At 42.3% G+C, this 26168-nt stretch overlaps 1 protein-coding gene across 1 annotated transcript in view; it reads left to right on the top strand.

The window, feature by feature from the left end:
• The window catches only part of LOC308174189 (serine/threonine-protein kinase OSR1-like), a gene marked incomplete at its 5' end in the record, with an annotated part of 120989 nt that overhangs the window by 37345 nt on the left and 57476 nt on the right, over nt 1-26168 (top strand). Inside the window, one exon of the mRNA XM_080549271.1 lies at nt 14929-15037. Within this exon, the coding sequence (XP_080405397.1) occupies nt 14929-15037 (109 nt within the window). The remainder of the gene's footprint in view (nt 1-14928; nt 15038-26168) is intronic.

Here is a 26168-nt window from a genome sequence, read left to right as displayed (position 1 = left end):
ATAGAACATAAATAAAGTTTGATTGATTGATTGATATCAAATCACATGATTTTATTTCTATAGCGCATTTCTCACAAAAGTGACCCAATGCGCTTTACAGAGAGCAGCGAAAATGATCCTATTAAATGTAAGCGAGTAATTGTAAAAAACCTTTCCTATCTACCAATAACTGAAGGCAACTATCTTTCCCATAGAGTGATTCGTTACCCTTAAATATAATCCCAATTAGATATTAATCCTCAGTTATTCTTCACAACTGACCAAACCTCTCACTCATTGCGCGGCAGATTCAGACTGTATCATTGTTATTTTCACACACGACAAACATGTGACATGTTCCAGTTTTATTCTTATTCTACTTTATTCTTCTAAAAAATAAAAAATAAAAAAAATAAAAACGGTTTTGATAAAAAAAGTTTCTATTTTTATAAATCCCGGTTTTCGGTTTAACCGAAAAACCGTCCATCCCTAGTATCCACCCCTATCATGATTAATTGCAGGTGTTCTCCTGTCATAGGCCTAAGCTGCTTGGTTTGGCCTAGGCTTTGTACTCCTGGTAGAGGCACTTTCTTGGACAGCAGAACCCAGGTTTAATAGTGATGGTGTGGTAGTATCTAAGGGAGAGTGCTGGCAGTGCATGTTGTGTAAGCTAGGCATTACTTTGATGGAACAGCGTGATTAAATTCCCCCCAGTGGACTCACAAGCATCTATTGATTGATCACTTTGCTTTAACAAATGTTTTCGATCTGTGTGTCAGTTGGGGTTTGTCATCTGAAATGCATTCTTTGTTTACCCTTAAAAAGTATAGGTTATTATAATATAGCCCAGGTTTATTGTCTATATCTCCATTGAAAAATAGTTAGCTAGAGGTAGGATTATGTTTATGCAACTAGAGGACACATTTATTTTATTTATTTTATTTAACCTTTATTTAACCAGATAAGTCAATTGAGAACCAATTCTCATTTACAGTGACGATCTGGCCAATTGGCAGAACAGAGGCAAGTCTATACACAAAACACAACACAGTATATACGATATAGAACACAGCCCAATATATACAATATAAAACATGAATGCCATACACAAGTATCAAAAACATCTATATATCACAACACAATATGTAAAAGACAGCAGGGACCAGTAGGAAGTTAACTTAAAAGCAGGTGCAGTGATCCGAGACAACATCTAAAAGTGAGTGTTTAAAAGTGGGTAACGCGATTAGAGTGGTGAGTTTTAGTGTCAACTGCAACACATTCCAGTCAGTGGGGGCAGCAAACTGAAAAGAATGACGGCCAAAGGAGGTGCGGACTTTGGGGGGGACCAGAGTGATATATTTGTTGGAGCGGAGATTGCGTGTGCTGGATGAGAAGTTCAGTAGTAGTAAGCAGAGGTAGGGGGGGGATTTGCCGATGATGGATTTATAGATGAACTGATACCAGTGGGTCAGTCGCCTGGTGTGGAGTGATTGCCAGTTGACTTGGCAGCGGGCAATTTAAATCCTCCATTTTAAACCCCCATTGGCTAAAAGCTGTACTCTTGCCTCTACAAGTGTTAACATGTCATTTTATGAAGTTTTAATATGTTTTCAAGCGAGAAAGTAACCATATATATTCCCAAAATGTGTCCAGTTTATCAAAATAACCAGTTTACATATCTGATCTGACGTTTTTTTTCGTCTTCTGTTCGCTAGCTGCGTTCGTAAATTCGCCCTGGAAATCTGATCAGCACTCATGGAATGCCTCTTGTCCAATCAAATTACCTGGTCCCTTTCTGACGTTGAACCCCGTGTGCGCTCCGGCGCTCTCAAAGCGAATTTACGAGCGCACCCTGCGTTGCTTATATACCTTCAATGCGGAGAAACATCGTAACATAATTATAACAAGTTGTAAAATGTTTTGGGGGGCCAATATCTTTAGCTAGCTAAAGTAACTAGTTTACTTTATTGTTGTCTTAGCAGTTGGTAAAAGAACAGGATTAAAAAAAATATCAGCAATAACATATCGTGCTCTGCAGCAAGCCCAATTACAACCCAACTTGAAGCCACAATACTGGGACCATTCGTGACTGACAGTCAGTCAAATACTCGGCGAATATGCAATAAACTTGGATTTCATGCATTTCAAGTGGCATCTTTGTAATCATGACGATGTAGTCATGTCTAAGAGGCAGACAAGGCTTCCCTTTAACTCCCCGAGGCTACGACTATTACCAAGTCTATCGCTGGGTATATTTGCAAAGTGTGTTGTGTTGAACTGGGTATATTTGCAACAGTGTTGCGGAAAATGAAGATTTCTGCCGAATGCTGCTAACACTGGAACCACGTTATGAAATACCAGTAGCAATCACGAGTTGTTCAACTGGTAGTGCTACATTGTTTTTGTCCATCTTGATGGGTCTGACGTCTCGGAGCACCGGTAGCTAGGAAGTAGGTTACTAGGGAAGGTACACGCGTACCTACTCTCCTCGTCCTGATTGGTCAGCTGTCAGAAAGGCGCTTGACATCACACAGCGCCTTTCTGAATTTTTTTATAAATTCAACTGAAAAAGCTTTTCTCACGCTTTTTAAAAGTTGTTTTCCTTTTCCCATAGGGTTGTATTTAAAAAGGTGCTGAAGGCCGCGCTTTTTTCTTTAAAAAGAAGTCAAGTGTGAACACGGCCTTAGCCAGTACTTGTAGAATGCTCCATCTTTATGGACAGTGTGTACGCCGATAATATGCAAGGAATTTTTCCTGGATACATGGTGTACAGGTTTTTGCCCTTGCTTGCTTGCTTTGTGCCGGTGGTCCTTGGCCTCCCCTGGGGGACCGCTGGGTACTGGTAAGCAAACTGGCTAGTAGTCGCTCTATTGGTAGAGGGCTGCAAGGGAATTTTTCCTGGCTACATAGTATACAGGTTTTTTACTTTTGCCTGCTTGCGGCTCTGTCAGTATTGATTGATTGATTGACTGATTGACTGAACATTTTCATTGTGTGAAGCGCATTGAGTTGCATCTTGTAAGAAGGCTTGTGCTGCCTTACAACAAGGCAGCACAAGCCATGCTCAACTCCACATCTGAGGACATCTCCAGAGATGCATGGTTGGCAGCAGCTTGGAAGCAGGAGTGGGAGTCAGACGGGCCCTCCCGAATCCACCGCTACATCTGGGACCCAGGAGATGGCGCCATTGGAGGAGACGACCTACCACGCCGGCAATGGACCACACTGAACCGTCTACGAACTGGTGTCGGTCGCTTTAAAACATCAATGAAGGCGTGGGGCCTGGCGGACAGTGCGGCATGCGAGTGCGGTGACCCAGAGCAGACCGCCGACCACATAATCACCATCTGCCCCTTATATAGACCACCCTCAGAAGCCAGCCTCTTCGACCTAGAACCAGAGATGCGGGCATGGCTACGTGACACCGAGTTGGACCTCTGACGTTACACGAAAGAAGAAGAAGAAATGCGCTATACAAATAAAATTTGATTTGATTTGATTTGATCTACTATAGACAGAAGGGCTGCACTGGAGTGATGGATTAGGCGGCACTGCCAAGATTACCTCAGTTCTCCCTCTTCTCAAGATGCAGGGATCTGACGCACAGAAGCTCACTAGTGTGCAACTGGAGAGAAGGGAGGGAACATAAACTACTGACCTTTTGTTGTTGCTTTAGAACAGTGGTTCTCAAACCTCTCCCCGGGGACCCCCAGCCGCTCCACATATGTGATCTGTTCCACCACCAGCACACCTGATTCAACTAATCAAGTACAAATCATAATTGCTTTGTATTTGATTAGTTGAATCAGGTGTGCTGGTGGTGGACCAGATCAAATATGTGACAGCGTCTGGTGAAATGAGTATTTGAAAGTTGCTACCCCTGAAATCACAATCCTGAGAAATAGCTGTTTAAAGATTTGGTTCTTTTTCACAACTTCACACAGCCAGGTAATGGGTGGTAACAATAGCTGGTTAACCCCACCCCCAACCACTCCCTAGATTGCTGTCAGCTGTCAATATGTGTCAGTGTTAGTCACTGGGTCAGATAGCTATAGCTAACATTATTACCTAGCAAGGTATTACCTAAGTAGGGCTGGGACGACGCGTCGACGTAATCGACTACGTCAATACGTCGACTTGCGTAATGTGCGTCGGTGCGTCGCAAATAAACAACATGGCTGCGACCAGTTACGAGCGACGTGTCATTGATTTTCAACAACGCTTAACTCGCGCTTTTATTTTGAAGACACGAAACCGGAAGTCTATAATATCCGAATGTGCCTCTTGTTGTCTTTCAGAGTCAGAGAACAGATACCAAACTGCCGACATGTTTGCTGTAATTATATTACTTGGCAGTAGGTATTCATCACTCAATGCTCGTCTCATTTACAGAACAGCATGGGTTGCTTGCACTGTTTGATCGCGTCATAAAAAATTAACGTCTCACATTGGCGAACATAACACATTAACAGTTGTGTAGTGGCCTGGGAAAACCCGTCGGATGTCGCTGGCGTTCGTTCGTGGCAAAGAGCAAAAATAGATGGAAATCGCGATTTTGGCGATTTGATATTATGTGGTATTCTAGTACTTTGAACTCCATACTACATTATGGTGAATAAACATTTTAAGAAAACAAAAGAGAAAGTACTTATTTTTATGTTTTTGTGGTGGGTAGTTTGCTAGAGAAACAAGGTCATTATCATTTCCTCATTTCCTCATTCTCAGTTAAGCAACGCACGCACACATGAGCGAAAGGAGAGACGATACTTCCACCTGTGTTATTGCCAGTTTACTGATGCTCACAATATAAGCATAAAGTAATAACATCTTAACTAGAAGACACACAAAATTGGATCTGTCCCTCGCATACCGACGAGGCGAGCAGACTAACACCGCATCACAAGCAGACAAACGAGACCGGACGATCTGCATAGGCTCCTCCCCCGACCCAGAGGAGAAAGGGGGAGAAATCACCTTTCACTTTTTTTGACATGATACATTAAAATGCTCATAACTTTTTTAAATAAAGGGCTATCTCGGTCATTCAACCAGTTATGAATAGCTGAGAACTTCTAATTTGTGGAAATATAAAAAAATGAAAATGACAAAATGCCACCATGTGAAGGGTTTTCCCAGGCCACCACACAGTTATTCAGCAACACAATAGCATAAAGAACATACCTGGGAGGCTGAATAGGCTAAATTAACATAACAAGCCAGCGAGTCCAACAAGCAAGTTACCAGTAAGCAAGTTCACCAAGCTACCGTTTGCTTAGCTTCAACAAGCTAATGTTTTAGACAATTTCTTCAGGGGTATAGGAGCAGCATATAGTTGTCACAAGCCCAGAGCGGCCCAGAGCGCCCTCTGTCGGCTGTAGACGGTAATGTTTACTCCTTGGTTCATGTCAGTCAGTATGAAATGATATCTATTGATATATAAGTCTCACCTGACTAAGTCTCAGGACCAGCCAAACTATGAAAAAAAGCGCGACTTATAGTCCGGAAAATACGGTAAGTAATGATAAGTAATAAAGTGATAAGTATAAGTGATGGTAGTCGCACTACAGCAGAACTAAAGTGCAATCAATTAGAGCAACAAGCTGTGCAAAGTACAATCCGATGAAATTCTAGTGTTCAGGTATTTCTTTTGAGTAGTCAGGTAGTGTGCAATTTCTGCATTGCTCCAGTGTGTTTCTCCTGCGGCTACAAATGGACAGCCTTGTTCTGAGGCACTGTGGAGTTTGGTGGGCACAGACATGTGGTGTATTTTGCCTCATCAGAACAGAATTCTCTGATCTTGACAAAATATTGCCAGAGAGTATGGTGTACTTCAATGAGCACTTGGCTCTATTGAGCTAGGCAGTCATGTTCTGAGCTGCTGTGTCTGGTGGGGGGCATCAAAGCTGCAACAGAAGGAAGATTAAACATTAAACAGTACATTCAAATATTGCCTACAGTTACTGGCACTCCATATTCATAAAATACTACCATAACCTGTTAAAAAAATTAAATATGAGATGTATTGAAAATCATCACAGAGTAGTGTGTTTGGCTTAAAGCCAACTAGCGGCTAGCTTGTTCATAACAAAGGAAGCAACACAACATGAACACAAACTTTAAGCATTTCTGTAATCTATTACACTTGACATGTTACAGTATTTCAGTATTACACACTGAACATGAGTCTTACACACAACTTTTACAACGTAGACATACTAACCGTACTTACAACGTCGGCTGACTACCGTAGCTAACAAACAAAGGTTTTGGCTAGCTCAGTGCAGACTGTGGTTTCGGTTAGTTGCTAATGGGTAAATAATAAAGAATTGTCTAAATACACGAACACACTGGTTTCAAATAGTAACTTAACAACTAACTTAACTAACAAAGGCGCTATGTACATACATAGAAGACCCTTACCTTACGAGAGACTTACGAGTCTTTGTGGAGTAAACAAATAGCATGCTGCTTCCTGCCTCCTCCCCCGTAGCCACATCGATCGACCAATGAATAAATATGTAGGCTACTCAGAATGAGAAAGGCAGTCTTGTCACAGTATAAGCTGCCCAACCCTAGCTCTGGAACGTAGAAATAATACCACATTTTAGTGTCAGACCTCCTTTTATCTACTGGTTCATACCTGGAACACCCAGTATGTGACGTCCCACCCAGACCCTTATCTCAGGTAATCAGTCATGCTCTGATTGGCCAGGGAAATCGAGAGACCTTGTGTCCCTGCAGGACCACTGCTCTCCGCCTCAGCTCTTAGCAGTTACAAACTGATTAGGGTAAGCCTAATCTATGAGCTGCTTCAACACTATATATGTGACGCGATCTGGTGGAATGATCAAGGAGGGGGCAAAGTCATTTTTCTGTTTTTTACATATGCTTAAACTACAGATTGTAAGCTTTCAAATGATGTGTCATACATAGACATCGGGAACAAAGAGTTAAGACGACATGAGTATTTGAAACTTGTTAACCCTGAAAACTAAATCCTGAGAAAACGGCTTTCAAAGATTTGGGACTTTTTCACACCTTCACACCGGCAGGTAATGGGCGGTAACAATAGCTGGTCAACCCCACCCCCAACCACTCCCCCTCTAGAATTACCCAGCTTATTATTATTTATGGTTGTTGTAACTGTTATTGTTAGTCTTTTAATGATACAAAAAAGTCTTCAATCAGAATTTATTTTACAGTACACAAGAATACAAATATTTAGCTTTGGTTCTTCAACAAGGTACATAGTCACAATAATAAGTAATAAAGTGATAAGTATAAGTGATGGTAGTCGCACTACAGCAGAACAATAGTGCGACAAGCTGTGCAAAGTACAATCAGTGTGCAAACATTAGTGTTAGTCACTGGGTCAGATAGACTTTTCAAAGAGAAGTTTACAGTACGTAGCTAGATATTGCTAACATTATCACCTAGCAATGTTATTACTGTAGCTAATTAGCCAGCTTATTATTATGGAGGCATTAAGAGTAATTTGCTGATGTCTTGTGCTGGAAATAGTGTAGTGCTCAGTAGTCAATGTCCAGCCTTATAGTTCAGTTTCAAGTTTCAAGTACAAGTATAGTGGGAACTGAGGGCAACAACTGAGAACATACAACAGACTATACACAGGTAAGCATGCAAGGTCTGTGAATTGACTATCAATAGATAATAAATCATGACACAGTTCAAAATGCTGTATCTATGCCCAACTGTTCTCGTTATTCAACAAAATATTGCCAGTGAGTTGTTGAGCTGCTGTGTCTGGTGGGGTGGGGGGCATCAAAGCTGCAACAGAAAGAAGATAGTACATTAAAATATTGCCTACAGTTACTGGCACTCCATATTCATAAAATACTACCATACCATGTTCATAAAATAGCTAGCCTAATACATGACAATGATAATTACCTAAAGTGCTCAGAGTAGTGTTAGCGGCTAGCTCGTTCATAACAAAGAAAGCAACATATGTTTTTAAACTTTTAACATTTCTGTAATCTATTACACTTGACATGTTACAGTATTCCAGTATTACACACTGAACATGAGTCTTACAACTTTGACAACGTAGACATACTAACCGTACTCAGTGGAGCCCCTAGACTTTTGGGGGCCCTAAGCAAACAACATTATGGAGGCCCCTGGTAAGGGTCTTAGGCGGGTGACGATGTGGACATTTTAAAATTTAGTTATTTCCCTGACACTAAAATATAATACGGTTTTACGAAGTTCGCGCATATGCGCGCGCTTGTGTGTGTGTAAGTAAAAAAACAGTCTGAAACAAAGGAATTCATTATAAATGTCATAATGTATTAATTAACAGTCACACACACGTCCGAGTATTTGATCAACAAAGGAGCCATGTGTAGTAACATCAAATTGGAGCAATATAAATAATGAAATATCAACTCACAATGGTGCTTATTAGAACTCTTAACACACTTACATTCTGAAACTGCTGGTGTTTTCACATTCTGAAACAGCAACATTAATATGTAATATCAAACAGAGCAAGAACAACAAATAAATAAACAAATAAATCAAAAAAGCAATAAACAAGTATATTCTGAAACCGCTGGTGTTCTTATTTACATTTTACATGACTCCACTGGGTCTGTCTGTCTGTCTGCATGCCTGCTTGCCTGCCTGCCTGCCTGCTTGTCTGTCTGTCTGTCTGTCTGCCTGCCATCTTACTTATTTTGCACTCTGCATCTTATTTACATTTTTGCACTCTGCAGCTTCTATCCACTTACCACTATCCTGGTGTCGTTTTTCATTGTCTTCTCGTTTCTTTTTTGGTGACCAGAAATGTGCGATCGCTTCATGATTGCTGCTGACAGTTGAGAGGCAGCTAGAAGTCAATTTCAAGCTAGAAGGGGGCGGGGCAGCGGCGGGGCAGCGGCGTGGATACTGCCAATAGTGGTTACGGATATGGATGTCCGTGGTGTTATAGATCATATAATAACGCCGTAATTGCAGGGAATACTTTACCAAACTAGCTATTTCACAATGAAAAGTAGTTAAACTCTTAACTACCCTCATATTGTTTAGCTTGTCAAACTAAAACTGTCCTTGGATGAATGTATGCGCAGCGCGAGCGCAGCGCAGCGCGAGCAGACTCAGAGCGACTGAACGCTGAATGCCATGATTTCCATTGAAAATACATTCATCCAAGGACAGTTTTAGTTTGACAAAAAGGCCCTTTTTGTTTGGTGGCCCCAAGCAATTGCCTTGGTTGCCTCTATGCAGGCGTGCAAACTGGTGATGGCCCAAAAAGGTGACAACATTTTTTTCACTGAAAACGACGGAAATTATCATTGCGCGGCGCCCAGGCACCTTCCCATGATGCAATGCATCATTTTTCTATACAAGCTCTGTTCAAGGGACACATATAAAGCCTGTCAGTGTTATTCAGATCTATGAAGCAGTGGTAACAATAATGAAAACGCATTAGAATTAGATGTATAATATATTTTGAACAATGTTGAACTACAAATAACATTTATTTTTTAACAAATAAAACCAATTCTGATGAATACCCCAACCATCCACCCACTCCAGTCCATCCCACCAAGCACATCACTTGTGCTTTTTTGGCTTTTTTGCCTGTACCAGCACTTCCATGCTTTTTTTCTTTTTTGAGCAGCCATGTGCCTCACTGTGGCTTGCCTGTCCTCCTCCACTGCAGTCTTCCTGCTTTGTGCAGCACTGGTTGTTGGCTGGCAACCAAACTCTTCCTGCCTCCCTTTTTTCTTTAACAGGGCCTGTTGTCTGCGAGCCTTGTCCTTTGAGCCTGCAGTGTGGATGTTCTTGCATAGGACCTTGTCAACCTTTGAGAACTTGACATTCTCTCTCCTGAACATCTGGATCGCTGTCTGACCCCTGGACCTGAGGGCATACTTGGTGGTCTGGATGGCATTAAAAGTGTCCATGCTCATTTTGGTGCTTTTGGAGTCAATTATATCTCCCATGGCACTGAATGATGACTCCACCATTGGTCCATGGAAAATGGAGAGTGCCGCTCGAACCACATGGTTGAGGCCTGGGTACCTTCCAGTGTCAATAATATTTGCCCACCAGTTACCCATGTTGTCCCCATCAATGTACAGGGGAAGTAGGGGATCATTGCTGAATTTGATCACTTCCATTGGCACGTCAAATTGGGGTGGCACCAAGTGGCTCATCATCCCTGCCAGCCGCTTCAGGAGGATGCCCGTCTCGGAGTGTCCTCTCACCAATGGGTCCAAAGCAGACAGTGACTGCAGGGTCCTGCTGTCCAGTGGCAGCTTTTTCTGCATATATGCCGCTGTCGACATGTATGCAGTCTTCGCTGTTTCCAGAAACTCTAGCACAGTCTGGAAAACATTAAAACGATTGCAATTAAATCATTTTACCTGGAGAAATGTATAAATGTTTGATTTGCCATTTTTAATACATTTACTAACCTGATTGCGTGGATTTTCTGCCTTCAGTTTCTCCGCCACCTGTCCGACATACAGCTCACAGAGAGGCAGCATTTTGTCTTTGAAGTCCAACTCCATGAGCTTCTTTGGGGTGGTGTGGAGATTCTCAGCCTTGATAAAGCACCCCATGAAGGTTTTCACAACCTCAAGCTGCTTGTCATGCAGCTTGTGGACAAGGGTTTGGCTGCCCTGTGAATAGTGGCATTATTATAAAATGCTACAACAATTCTATTACCATACACAGACATGACTTGCAGTTGAGGGTCTGTTTATATCACAATCTAACTAATGAGAGAATACAAGGATAGGCCTATTTAGTTTATGTATCAGAGATTGATAATTCACTAATTCATTATGTGAAAATACACACCTGGAACACCATCACATACTCCTTCATGATGGGAAGGACGCCGAGGTAAATGCTCAGCTGGAGGTCTGTTTTGCGACTCTCAAACCAGAGCTTCTTCCACACCCTTTCTTTCCTGTCCTTCCCAACTTGCGTCATTCCTGGAAGAGAGAGATGAAATACAATGTATTTTGGAATACATACAGTATACAAGAGGATTAATCACATAAGATTGTGGGCGGCTGAGCCCCCTCTTTACAATATTAGATTCATTTAAAGAATTTTACCTTTTTTTTTTAGGTCCTGGTGGAAAAATTGGATCCTGGCCTTTGCCCGCTCACCAACACTGTGGTCCTTGTACATCTCCTCTAGGACTGCTTTGTAAAGGGTCTGGTCTGCCTGACTGAGGAACCCGAAGTAGAGCACCTTAAATGCAGGGAACATTCGGCGAGTGCTGAGGCCCACATCATAGGCTGAAAGCCAACGATGCGCCACAAACCGCTGTGGATTGGTGCCTGGAATGCCCATAAACTCGCATACCTCCATCAGGTATTTCAACTGAAAACAGGCAAAAAAAGGGCTTACTTAGCCTATTTGCCATTATGCAACAAGTATTTCTGGTACAGGCATATATTTCACAATATCTATGACAATTACCTGGTCTGAAGCCCACTGGTGGTCTGTGTGGAGGTCCGTGAAAAGCTGCTCAAGGTAGTGGCCAAAGGGCGCAGCAAACATTTTGGCGGCATTGTGGATGTGGTGGCAGGAATCTCCATCAACATCCAGGAGGTTCTGGCAGTACTTCGACCTTATCCTGGTCTCCAGCCCGGACTTACTCCCTCGCATGACGTTGCAGGAGTCCATCATCATGCTAACCATGTTAGTAAATGGAATTGAGTGTTCCTTGAAAAAGGTCACTAGGGCCTTTTCCAGATGTTCAGCAGTGCCCTTTAGGACTTCAATGGAGCCAAGGTGCTCGACGACCACATGCTTCAGCTCCTGATTAAAGTAGCTGACAAGGATTGACAGCACCTTCTTATTGGAGCTTGATGTGCTCTCATCCAGGTTGATGGAGAAAGGGCATGACCGAATGTTCTCAAACGTCCTCTCTGAGAAGGTGTGCCCCAGGCCCTGGACCATCTTGTATGTGGCAGCTGTCCGGGATAGCTTCATGCCTGCCAGAGCTGGTTTATCCAGAGCCAGTGTCTCAGCAAGCTCACGGATGACAGGGGCTATAGAGAGGGGAAGGGAATGTTCTGCAAGAACTGCAAGAACCATTGCCTGGAAACCCCCCGAAAATAGTATTAGTATTTTATATGTTACCACTTGCACATAGCTTGTAATAAGTAAATATGACATCATTATAAAAATAATTCAATACTGCGATTCACTGTATATGGGGGATTTCCTATTCTGATTAACAAAGTCTAGGCTTACGACTTTATATTATCTGTGCTAGTTGTTATCTATATAGCACTATAATTATGCACACTCACCTCTGCATTTGCTACCCTTTCAAAAAGGGGTACTGGCACCGTAACTCTTTCTCTCATCTTCTCTGGGCCTTGCACTGATGGGCCCTGAGCAGATGGGATCTGCTGTGATGGACCCTGAGTTGATGGGCTCTGCTGTGATGGGCCCTGACTTGCTGACGGTGGTATGACACTGTGTGTGGTCATAATTGTCACCACTTTTTGGCAATGTTTGGCAGTTTTACAATGTGCCACAAGGGCATGGCAGCCCTTGGTTGAATAATTAATCTCTTTGCAGCAGAGGCTGCACCGGGCATGTCCTGGTTTGTCAATCTTTTTAAAAAACCGAGACATAGGGAACACATATTCTTTGCCCTTTACGTCACTCTTTGAGTCTAGCTTCAACCAGGACCAGCTCCACTTGCACCTCACTCCTGCATCTAGCTGAGCCACAATAATGGCATCTTCCTCTCCAAATTCTTTCATTCTCATTCTGAAAACAAATTGAAGCGGGTGGTACAGTTAGGCTACTAGTAGTTAGGCTACTGATGATGTTAAAGTAGATATCAATGACTGCGTTACATGCACACCATATTCCTGTATTCAACCAGTACGCGCATGCCCAGTGTACCTTAATACGCAGTTACATGCGGCCAGATTATTTTGCCCTTTCAAATGTAAACAGAATATTCAGTTGCTACAGCGCATATAAACACCTATAAACACCTATTCGGTTACAATACCCTGCATATTGACTTTAATCTGAATTTGGTGTGCTTGTAAACGTAATCTATGGAGAAGAACCATTGCTAATTTACGTTACGTTAGCAAGCTAGAAGAAACCTTAACATGGCAAGTTACCTCACCACCCGCATTTCTTTTTTTATTAATATATACTTCATTTTTTTCCACCCCCATAATATAATTACTCAAACAGGTTACTTACCATGAGTGTGTGCAGTTCTCCACGATGCAACTCGCTGGCGAGGAAATCTGAACTAATTACAGGCAGGTGTCAGGTGTCACGTGTCACTGACTGAACTGGTGGGAAGCCTCGTCTTGAAAGTCTCGAAGTAGTACCAAATATTTTATTTAATAATTAAGTGTCGTGAAATTCTAAGTCTTTACATAATAGGGTACGATATTTATAGTAGCTTTCAGTTGTTTGAAAACGGTACCTTTATCCGCGTTCGTAAATTCGCCAGAGCCCAGCCCACACTGGGTTCAATGTTATAATGGACCAAGTAATTTGATTGGACGAGAGGCCGTCACTCGCAAAGTGAATTTACGAAGGCGGCCCCGCCCCTACATTCTCAGCTCACTGGACACTGACGTGTTTCAGTTCAGTGAATGGACTACGCGCAGTGAGTCGAAGCTCTGAGAAGCACTGAATGATTGGATGAACGACTCTTTTGGACAAATCTTTTTAGTGAACTGATTGTAATGAATGAGTTCACTGAAACGAACTGCTTTGCCCATGATGACGTCACGACACAACTTTCATGACCCCCCCGCCCCTATTATTTTTTTTTTTTTTTGTGCAAATCTCCATGATTCACGTGGATGACCTATTTTGAGTTAAAAACGTCGAATTTCGCCGAAAGGTGACTAGTTTGCATCAATGTCTATGGACGGGGCGCCTCTGACCGTACTTACAACATAGACAGACTACCGAGCTACAACAATGCTAGCATGCTAATAACAATGGTGGCCAGCAGACTGAACAATGTGGTTTCAGTTAGTTGCTAGTGGGTAATAATAAAGAAATGTCTAAATACACGAACACACTGGTTTCAACTAGTAACTAACTTAACTAACAAATTCGCTATGTACATAAAATAGAAGATCTTACCTTACGAGTCTTAGTGGAGTAAACAAACAAGCACTCTGCTTCCTGACTCCTCTCGTAGCCAAGTCGATTGACCAATGAGAAACAACCTGGAACCAGTTCCTCCCCTCCCACAAGGGAAGATTTCCCAGCAGGATTCAGGCGAAAAATAAGCTTATTTTGTTGACTAAGTACACGTATTTAACTATCGTAAAACTGCTCGAAAAAATAACTAGTGGGTAGTTCAAAACCTTAACTTGTGTCTGGTGACAAAAAAACGAAATCAGATGTTTTGCTTTAAAAAACGTTGAACGCAAATTTGAAGCCTTTGCACTTTGCGCCCGTTTTGCAACTCCATGAGGTCACGTCACATATGCTTAATGACTGATTAACAGTTGGTTTATTATTTTTACAATTACAAATAACACTAGAACAGCCGTGAGGGGTTCTATTTGACCCCTGTGAGTAAAGAAACATTTTATATCGTTGCAAATTTCAGGACCCTCCTTTCATGACTTCCTAGATATGTGCGTTCTACAAGCCAGTATCCTTACATTTCCAAAAATCACATCAGGATAAGCTAATATAAAGCTATTTTGCAATTTTTCTATGTTCGTTGTTTGTAAATAGCAACTTCGCATTGTAAAAGGCGGCTCTTTTAGTCCGTAAAAAGGCACTGCTGTTCCAGTGTTAAGGGCCTTACACAAGGAATATGCTACTCAATCAATATAATGTATTCAATTTGATGAAATGACCAATCTGTCGGCTTCTAGATTGTCACCGGTTTCCTGCAGGAGATAAAACTGATGTTTTTTTTCTCTATCTCTCTTCCCCTCACAGAAAGAGATTCAAGCCATGAGCCAGTGCCACCACCCCAACATAGTTTCGTACTACACTTCATTTGTGGTAAAGGATGAGCTGTGGTTGGTCATGAGGCTGCTCAGTGGGGGTAAGTGCTTACTCCTCCAATTTCCCTCTCCCATTAAATGTCTTACTTACTCACTCTAGCCATCATTCCTCTCCCACACCTCTCCTGGGAAGGCCTTTTCTCATCTGCCTGCCTTTTCTCCATCATTACTCTGCACCACTCAAACTCCCTCTCTTCTCTTGGAGGCCCTGGAGCCAATGGATTACACCCCACATGAATTACATTTGACTTACTTTTTACAGTTCGAACGATAACTGCTCTTGAATAAAGGTGATACAGAGAAGCAGTCCAAAGTATAAAGTGTTACAAATGGCTGTAGGTTAAAAGAGCTAGCCTCAGAGAATAAGGGGTTGTGTTGGGTCACAGCCAGTGACGGGTCTATAGCCTCTATAGAGACGGGAGAGGCTGTAGGGCTGGTGGCCGCTGGGGGTTTGGGGATGTGAGCTGACTGTGATTGTAGGGAATGTGACAGCGCTGATCCTCATTGTGTCCTGTGTGAGCTGTGGGCCTTTCCAGGCCCGATGCAACACAACGCAGCGCCGCACAGGGGGGCTAATAACAGGGCAGAGGTAATAACAGCCCACAGACAGGAAGCACAGTGCCAGTGGCAGCAGTGCCATTAGTGTGAGAGGTGAGAGGAAGAAAAGAGGTTCCAGAGACAGACATAGAGAGCAAGGTCTGAGCACGGACGATATTTAGTTGACACTATTTCAGTTCTACCTGGAGAAGATTAAAGATAAATCCTATGAATCTAGCTTGGGGAGTTCAGCCTTAGCTCTGCCTTGCTGATGGCACAGGTTGTGGCTAAACCTCTGAGATCTGTCTGAGAGCTAAGTGGGAAGCTGGGGTTTCAGTGCAGATCCGGGGGGGGGCTTTAGAGGTAAACAGAGGGCTGGAGATTACAGAGCCAAGAGTGCCAAGAGTGTCACGAGAAAGATGCAGTGTGTTCCTCGAGCAGGGAGATGAGGACAGGCTGACGGGGTAATGGGCATTCATTTTCAAAGCGCAGAGTGATCGCCCCTCCTTTACTGCCCCCCCCCGCGCGCGCTCTTTCCCTTCTCTCTCTCTTTCTTCATTCTCTCTCTCGCCCAGGCATGCACATGCGCACACACACACACACACACACACACACACACACACATACACACACACACACTACTGTGTACACAGCGTCCCACTGTAACGGATAGTGCCCATGTGGCATGCCTGGCTCTCTTAGCTACACTCTGGTCACAAGCAGCCTGGCAGCCACCTTGCAGCTGGACCTTGGGCATGATGCCCACCAATCAATGCAGGAAAGGCGGGTATGGGCACGGCAGGAGTAAAGCCCCCTACCACTCAGACATCCCTCCCACCTTCTTTAATGGAGGCCCTTGATCATGTTTTATTGTGTGGTGTAATTTATTTTATTGTGCGCCAAGGTTTGACGTGAAGACAGTGCTGGGCTGAACTCAGATGAGCCCATAGAGAAGAAGGGCAATGGGTTTAAGAGTGTGAGTTGTGTGAGTGGATCGCTCCAACTCTTTCGACTTTCGGTCTCTTTCTGTCCTGTGGAGGTCAAAATCAGGCTCATTGTAATGCATGGAACGGGATGAGAAATGATATCAAACGTGTGATATCAAAACACTGATTTCAACGTTAGTGACACCCAGCATATGACAGTTTATTTGTTTGAATCCTGATGTCTTTTCATCTTGACAATTATTGTTTGTAAAGTGCTCATGAATAGACAGCTACATTCCTACTGCTACCATTCCTGAAAACAATGTTATGTTGTCAGACTGCATACTCCTCAGCTGCCTGGCAACATTCTGACATTGTAGCACAGGAAGGTTATGAGCTGAAACTCAACCGACTGATTCAAATTTGGACATTACATTTTATGCCTTATTTTTCAACATGCTTTCTTTAGACAAACATTTCTGGACAACAAACCCAGAAGTGGAGGAATAGGGTCATTTACAAGTTAATAACGTTAATGAAGAATTGGAAATATAATCCTGAAGAATAGAAGACAGGTTGAAAATAAGTCATTTATATGTAATACGCAATATTAAACTATGCATTTTACTCATTAATTGGTAGAGTAACATAATAATATAATTACGAAATTACCATATAATGAACCAAAGGAACATTTGCATACAATTTCAAGTGAGATACTCTAAAACTGCAAGATATAAATAACATATGCACGATTCCTTGACCTCACTTGAGACAAAGACACATTAACCCATTGGCAGCTGTCTGGCACGGAGCGAAAAGTATCAACCAGCGTGTTACTATTTAGTGGTAGTGATGTGCAGGTCGTCTACCATTTAGAATCCACAATGTTGCATTTCATTTGACTTTGTTTGTCACATTAGATAACATGCTACTTCATCAGCTTTCTGAAACAAGGTTTGCGAACGGATACCAGGCGTGAGCGCTTGAATACTGTCCTTATTGTGAAACTTATTGTGAAACTTAAAAGTTCTGATACTACACTGCAGAGTTTGACGTCAGACGCAGAGTAGGCTCTGGCGGTTATTCGGGTGAACCGAAAACCTCGGTTCATAAAAATAGCAGTTTAGAAATATAGAAGTATAGAAGTATAGAAATATAGAAGTTTTTTGTCAATACAATACCATCATAAATTGTATATTAATAAACGCCTTAAGAGTGTCCCCCTTCTCCTCCACTTCCTCTTCCATTGACACGTGTGTTTACAACTGTCAAGAAAATGTTTCAAACCTAACATTCTAGCTTCTGTATGCTGTAATTACGAGGGACATAGGATTACCTTATCTACGAGGGACATTGGATTACTATTTTGTCCTATTGTTTTTTCATTAAAAATGTTACACCTGAGGACCTAACAACCGGTGAACTTTACCAAACTTGATGCAATGGAAATGGACAATGTGACTTAACACAGTTGCGTGATATGATGGAACAGCGGAAAATGTTCTAGAGCTGTTAGAATAGGAGTGTAGCTTTATATACGTTTCTGTTATTTTGTTATTATTTGATAAGCCTACAGGAGGCTATAGGCACATTTTTGTCGTTGTGTGAAAATAATAATGATAGTCATGACTAGGGATGTCCCGATCCCATTTTTTCACTACCGATACCGATACCTGGCCTTCAGGTATCTGCGATACCGATATCAATCCGATATTTGTATTTATTGTTTTACTCCTGAATAATAACAAATACTTCCCCAGTATATAGTCCACAACAACAGTTGGCTATTAAAGACTGCCAGCCTTTATTCAAGCAACAAAAACAGTACTCTGCAGTACTCAGTGACCAACTGGTTTACAGTTAAAACAATTTAAACTGCAGCATTCAGCATTGTAGAAAAAAAAGAGTTACTGTCTGATTTGTAGTTTTAGTGCCTTCATGTTTTTATTCTATTTATCTTCTCTTACAAATGGCAAATCAATTATAGCACCCTTTTTAAGTGTAGCCTAGTGACGCTGCTGGTGAGACCAGAAACCAGTCACAGAATCTAAGGGGTGTCAACAATACCTGCTTTTCGTTTTTTTCATAACAGGCAACTTCAAGTTTTAAAGTACCACTCGATATAATATACAACAGTTTAACGATCACTAAATACTTATAATCTGTGGGTTGGATTCACTGTTGCCAGAGGCTACCGGTAAGTGATACCTGGCTTGTAAACATACTTTCGTTTTAGAACGAAACGTTAGCCGCTAGCTGTTAGCAGCGTTTTTAGCAGTCACCATTCTTGAGCAAAACATTGATACAAACAAACATTCAAATACTTGTGTCGTCTTGATTTTTTTTCCGATTTCAATGTATGACGCATCATTTGAAAGCTTACCATCTGTAGTTTCAGACTATGTAAACAACCGAAAAATTACGTAAGCAAATGGTTTATGATTTCACCAGCTAGCATCATGACACACAGGTAGCTACTAGCCAACTCTCATGCCTGTGACCACAGACGACTACTGTTGTCATCACGTGAGTGACACGCCGGATCGCGAGCCCCAGATCGCTGCCTATTTTTTTTCTGGTGCGATCTGCGATCCAGCATTCAGGACCAATATCGCGGCGATATGCGATATCAATATCGGATCGGGATATCCCTAGTCATGATACTCAAAACCTCGGTTTAACCCTAAATCAGGGTATTATTTGGGGACTGTTTATCGGTATCAAAAATTGGAAACCGCCCAAGCCTTACGCAGAGTTTTTGCAACACACAAGTGTCTGAAAAACATGCCGGCATCGATAAAAGGAATCGATAACCTTGGAGGCGTACGATTCCGATCGATCGAACAATTGGAACTGGTTTTCAACTGGAACCAGTTCTCGATTCCCATCCCTATATAGTTATGCTTAATAATGACAATGATCATGATTTTCTCATCCCTGTGGGATAGACACTAGATCATATCCGATCCTAGTTTCAACTCTGTGATAACCTGGTCATGATTATGTCGTTTTAACAGAACCGTTATCAAGTGCACAACATCACATTCATGTACATAGGAAGAATGAGAAGAGAGTATCAACAAAATAACCAATTTAACAGTTTCAAAGCAACATATGATTGTAAGTTTTAACCATACGTAGACGTGTGTCAAGAACACAGGGTTCCCACGGGTCCTTGAAATCCTTGAAAGTTTGTGAATTTGAGAAAAAGAAACCAAGGTTTTTGAAAATAGACATGAGTTATTGAAAGTGCTTGAATTCCCCCCCCCCCTCTCTCTCTCTCTCTCTCTCTCTCTCTCTAAAAAAAAATATATATTCTAAAATGTTTTACTTAGCTCGTCAACTAGTAAATAAGTCGCTGTATTGCTTAACTTTACACATATTTCACATATAAAACATATTGTTCTGCTGTGCTGTGGTAGAGAAGGCAAGAGACCATCTAATGTTCACACATTCAAGCCTCTCTTTTTAATTGTTGTCTGTGAGCGGATAGTTCCTATTATATAAATTCTCATCTAGATCTGTCTCAGACTATGCCGTGTTGTGTCCTTGAATTTGAGGGAATTGAGTCTTGAAAGTCCTTGAAAGGTACTTGAATTTGATGTTTCAGAAGGTGTGGGAACTTTTACAGTATAACAGCACTGGGACTTTTAGCTATATGTATCACGCCGCCGCACAGGTGTTCTAATAAATGACTGTTAATTAGACTACATCTGTGTTCAGGTTACTAGACAACAGTCCAGTTGAAGTTCAGTTGCGGAACTTTTTTTTTTTGGCGGAGCCAAAATAAATGATTAAATAAACAAACAAATCATAATCTGTTGTCGCTTATTACTGTTAACTAGTTCTGCGCTGTAGAACTGTTGTATAAAAGCAATAGGCCTATCACACTCGAGGTCGTGCTGTTATACTGAATATCAGCACGGCTGTGATTATCACAGATTATATATCGTGTGATATTGCTTAATTATGAGGAACAGTGGTTGTGTATGGCCTGGCTGCTGAGGTGTGTGACTCTCATTCATGGAGGCCCTGCCTGTGGTATCAGTACAGCGGTTTGGTTTGGTTTGGTTTGGTCCGTAGGGAGAGGAGAAGGAGCAGGCTCAATGTAGCCTGCTTTCTCCTGTGTGAGTTACTCGGTTCACACCAACCGTTTCTTTAAAACACCACAAGCTGTCACCGCTCACAGGAGAGAGATGCACTGAGACACCGTTTGATAGAATATGAATCATGCCAAAGCAAGCTGAGGAATGTGTTTGAGGAGATTAATGCGTCTCTGACAATCACTGGGGCTCAATTGAACACACTCCAAAAGGAATGTAGCCTCAGGCTGAGTGATTGCTAAGACCTTTAAAATTGAGCATATGAAAATAGTTACGGTACCCAAGTTTAGAATTTGACTGTCGGGGTTTACCATGTTGTATTGCTCTCTATAGTCTTGAGTCTGTATAGCCAGGTTGGCTAAAGAAAAGAGGAATCCAAAAAGTGACCAACATGCTACAGTATATCAGATTGTCCCCTGAAAATGCCCCTCCAACACCCCCACCCTCAGTCCAGCCCAGTCCCACTCCTCACTCCGGGCCTTCCATGCCTTTGGCAGAGTTGGCACCTGCTCTTTCTCTGTCTCCCTCTCTGTGTTTCTCTCTCTCTCTTTGTCTCTCTCTCTGTGTTTCTCTCTCTCATCCCTCCTGCACTGACTGAGTCATGGTCCAGAGGAAACTGCTGTGCTGTTTAACTGACGATGCTGGAGGGAGAACAGTAGTCTCAAGAGATTCTCAGGAGGTTCATTCTCTTAATCATCATGTGGTTTATTTTTTTCGTTAGTGCTATTCAGTTTGTAACTACTTCCTTTGGGGTTAAATACATTGTTCAAACCAGACCAACAGGTACTCTTTGCATTGGAAGCAGTTAGTCTTATATGCAAAGCAAGTATTTGACATTGAACTTGTCACTTACATGGTCTCTCACATGTTGAAGCCTAGAGAGTAAGTGCTATTCTTAGAGAAGAGAAAAGAGTAGGGATGCACCGAACATTCGGCCACCGAATGTATTCGGCCGAATATCGCAAAATAAAGCACATTCGGTATTCGGCCGAATGTGTGAAAACACCGAATGTTTTACACCGAATAGTGGGCGTGTTTTGATGACGCAATCAAACAGTGTAAGCATCCCATGCTGCTCAGCGAATGAGACGAGCATTGACTGCATGCTGCTACATCTTATAATTATGACAGCCTTGCCAGTGGCCACTATGTATTATATATATATATATGTGTGTGTTTACCCACAATCGTTATTACCGACCTCTTCCCTTGTGTGCTATAGCATAGACTTCGGAATAAAAGCGGACACGCGCTTTCTCATTTTGGCTGCGTTCGTAAATTCGCATCGAGAGCGCCGGAGCGCACACTGGGTTCGACGTCATTAAGGGACCAAGTAATTTGATTGGACAAGAGGCCTTCCATGAGTGCTGATCAGATTTCCAAAGCGAATTGACGAACGCACCCTTCCGTTCCACATTGCAGCCTGTACTGTAGCACATAGACTGACGTCACAATTTCGTCAGTGTTGAAGCAAATGGTTATATATATAATATAACTAATGTTAAATATGGTATTTTACGAAAAGAAGTAGCCTAGTAAAAAGTAGGCTCAAAGCACTTTTATCCCAATGCACTTTTTTTGTTGTAGGCCTACAAAGATTTTCTTTCAGCAGCTATTCAGGGAAAACAAAAACATTTAATTTGACTGATTTATTTTATTTATTGTGCTTTGTTGGTATAGACTGATGTCTGCTGGAATGTTCAATAAAAGTTATTTTTTTTCAATCTCAATTTCTTTCTTTGAGAAGCATGAATAAAAAGCAAAATGTATTTAGTTTATGCAATGATAAAATTAAAAACTGCCGATACACATTCGGTATTCGGTATTCGGTATTCGGCCAAGTGTTTCCTTAAATTCGGCTTCGGCCTCGGCCAAGAATTTTCATTTCGGTGCATCCCTAGAAAAGAGGAATCCAAAAAGTGACCAACATGCCACTTTATATCAGATCTCCCTCTGCCCATCCTTTCTTTTAAGTCCATAGTTATTGTCTCCTGAAAATACGCTTCCAACACCCCCACCCTCAGTCCAGCCCAATCCCACTCTTCAACACCACGCCTTGCATGCCTTTGGCAAAGTTGGCAACTGCTCTTTCTCTGTATCTCTCTCTCTTTCTGTCTCTCTTTCTCTCTCTCTCTCATCCCTCCTGCACTGACTGAGTCATGGTCCAGAGGAAACTGCTGTGCTGTTTAACTGACGATGCTGGAGGGAGAACAGTAGTTGAACTGTTCTCAGCTTGATAGAAATTATCCAAACAAGCTGATATACTGTCCTGTGGGCCAATTCACAGAAATGATCAAATGGTTTATCTTACAGTAAATGTTCATGTTGTAGGCCTCAATAAAACTCTGCCTGTGTTGTTATAGTGCTATTCAGTTTGTAACGTCTTCCTTTGGGGTTGAATACATTGTTCAAACCAGACCAACAGGTATTCTTTGCATTGGAAGCAGTTATTTATGCAAAGCACGTATTTGATATTGAACTTGTCAGTTACATGTCTCTCACATGTTGAAGCCTAGATGGTAAAGAGCCAGAACAATTTTTATGTAATGAATCTGTACTAAGATGACATCTCTGGCATTGACAGTAAGCAGGCCATAAAATTAACTGGACATCGTTTGAATGTCAGGAGAAGGCGTGAGTGACATGCACAGCAGAACAGTTAGCTGTTTTTACATTGACGCATTGCTACCCTGCTACCCTAAAGTGGCTGGTAAGATGTACAGATTTACCCACCAATGCCAAAATCTACCTGTATTTGGAGAGTGGGGGTGGCAGGTTGGGCTGGGTGTCGCCATTCGATTCCGATTCAAATTCCGATTTGATTAATCGCTGATTCGATTTGATTCCATATTGATTCGATTAGGGATATTTCAGTTAGGCCTACTATTGGGATATTTCAGTTAGGCTACATATTGGGAAATTTCAGTTAGGCCTACATATTGGGATATTTCAGTTAGGCCTACATATTGGGATTGCGCTTCACTCAACTGTTTGCGTGTTGGTAAAACGTAGTGTGGTTCTAGTAGAATAATGAAGCTTTGGAAGCCATCATTTTCAACAACGCTGTACGGGCGTATATCCTTGCATATTTTTGGCACACAGAGAATTGAATAGTAACTTAAACACAAATACTTTTTCCAGTGAGGTTTGTTTCGGATCGGACGTTTTTGCAGACTGCGTGACGCCAGCTAGATGATGTTTCAGAGATTTGTGTTATTTCCACAATATTTCACCTCCATTTTGCATCTTATGGCTTCGCTTTGGTCCAGCTCTTCTCTGTCTTCATAGTTTTTACATCCGAAAGTCAACCAGACCTCTGCCTAGCCTGGCGTCAACCAGACCTCTGCCTTTAGCCTGGCGTCAACCAGACCTCAACCAGACCTCTGCCTTTAGCCTGGCGTCAACCAGACCTCTGCCTTTAGCCTGGCGGCGATCACCGATCGAGTCATTTGGAGTGAAATCGGCCGATTTAAATCGGTGGCCGATAAATCGGAGCATCCCTACTGTCTAGTCCCTCTCTCTCTCTCTCTCTCTCTCTCTCTGCAGTAATGCTGTCTAGTCCTCCTCTAGTCCTCCCATCCCAAAGGTGGCCCTGCTTATCTGACCCCGCTGGGCAATGAAATCAATATGTTATTGAGCTGCGGAGGAGAGAGGGAGGAGAAGAGAGGAGAGAGGGAGGAGAGAGGGAGGAGAGAGGGAGGAGAAGAGAGGAGGAGGAGAGAGGGAGCATCCTGAAGTGATTGAGCAGATACATATCTGCGTGCCCCTACCTTGGCACACTGCCCTGGCCGCACTGGCAGAATCAGACTGGCATGCTGCCCACTCTGAGGACAACATTCCAGGACCTTGAAAAGTGCTTCTCCTGGTTTTGTTTGTGCTCACGTGTGAGTGTGTTTGATTATGTATGACTGTGCAGTGAAGATAGAGCTGTGGCCTAATGCTCTTCAGGACTGGTAATTCCTAATTTTTTGTCAGACGGGGCACTTTTCTGTCCTTTCAGTCTATTCTGGGAGACCTACACAGAGATGGAAATCAGACAGACAAACAGGGTGCTCCTTTTGTTCAGCAGAAACTCGTCTGAGGCAGGCCTGTAATTTCGGCCTTAACCAGGTCAGGGCGGGCCTGGGCTTAGCATGGGCCTGGGCTTAGTGAGTTCCCATGTCTCTCTGGGGCCCCATGCCAAACCGTTAGGGACGATACACACTAATAAAGATAATGATTTCTTCCTTTCTCATTATGCTGTTTTGACGTGCCCAAATTAAAATGTCATGGGAGCATTTAGGATCAAAAGCCTTTTTCTTAAGGCATCACTCATTTTACACATTGTTTTGTGCTGTGACTTCTTCATTGACATTTACATTTAAGTCATTTATCATGCTCATTTGTCTGAAGTAAGTGAATCATCTATACATCCGTCATTCTAAGTAAAACCTTCAATGAGATAATTTGCCATCGGCAGTAACTGCTGGTGGGTATCTCTACATTCATACACGGCAATAAGAAAACACAGACATTACCACGCAGTACTATACATCATTATGTTACCTGCTAGTCAATCAATCAATCACACTGTATTTATATAGCACAAGTCATGCATTGAATGAAACTCCAAGTCCTGAACAATAGTAAATCTACCGCAATACAATAAAACAAGAGCTGGGTGATAAGAAAAATAGACATAAGTAATAAAACCAGGAATAAAACGAACCAAAACAAAAATTAGGAGATAAGAAATAGGGGTAAAAGGGCAAGTTGACAAAGACACTAGGTAAAGACCAGGCTAAAAAGGTGTGTTTTAAGCTTACTTAAAAAAAATATTCACACACTCTGCCACCATGAAGTCCTCTGGCAAGCCGTTCCAAAGTCTAGGGCCATAGTGGCTAAAAGCGGCCGTGCCATGGGTATTTGTCTGGACCCCTGGAACAACCAAGAGACCAGTACCAGAGGACCTGAGGGATCTAGTGGTAGACCAGTACCAGAGGACCTGAGGGATCTAGTTGGTGCGTACTTTAAAACCATGTCCGACATGGAGGCAGGAGCGAGTCCATGTAGTGCCTTGTAAACCAATAAAATAATCTTAAATCTTAAAGCGTAATGTGTGCTCTCCTTCTGGTCCTGCTTAAGAGCATCTGAATTTTGTACAAGCTGAAGTTGATCTATGGCTTTTCTAGGTAGTCCACAGAGGAGTGCATTACAATAGTCCAGCCAGCTAGTGATGAAAGCTGCACTAGTATCTCAGTATTAGCCTGGGAGAGAAACGGACGCATTGGTAAAATTATTTTAAGTGATAGAAGGCAGATTTGGTTACATTCCTGATGTGGGCATCGAATGTTAAATTGGAATCAACGATGACACCCAGGGTTTTGGCCTGGTGTTTAGGACTGAGTGCCAGTGACTTTTGCCCTGGTTGAGCTGAAGAAGTTCTGAGCCATCGAAGCAATAATGTCTATAATACAGTTTTGGAGGGCATCAATAGGGCTTGTGTCATCAGGAGACACAGCAATAAAGAGCTGAGTGTCCTTAGCGAAGCTGTGAAAATGTATGCTATGTCGCCTGATGATACTGCCAAGGGGCAGCATATATAAACTGAAGAGGACTGGACT

Source organism: Nansenia antarctica (assembly GCF_963989245.1).
Source record: "Nansenia antarctica genome assembly, chromosome: 19".
Taxonomy (NCBI): domain Eukaryota; kingdom Metazoa; phylum Chordata; class Actinopteri; order Argentiniformes; family Microstomatidae; genus Nansenia; species Nansenia antarctica.
This window is presented reverse-complemented; position numbering and strand designations above follow the sequence as displayed.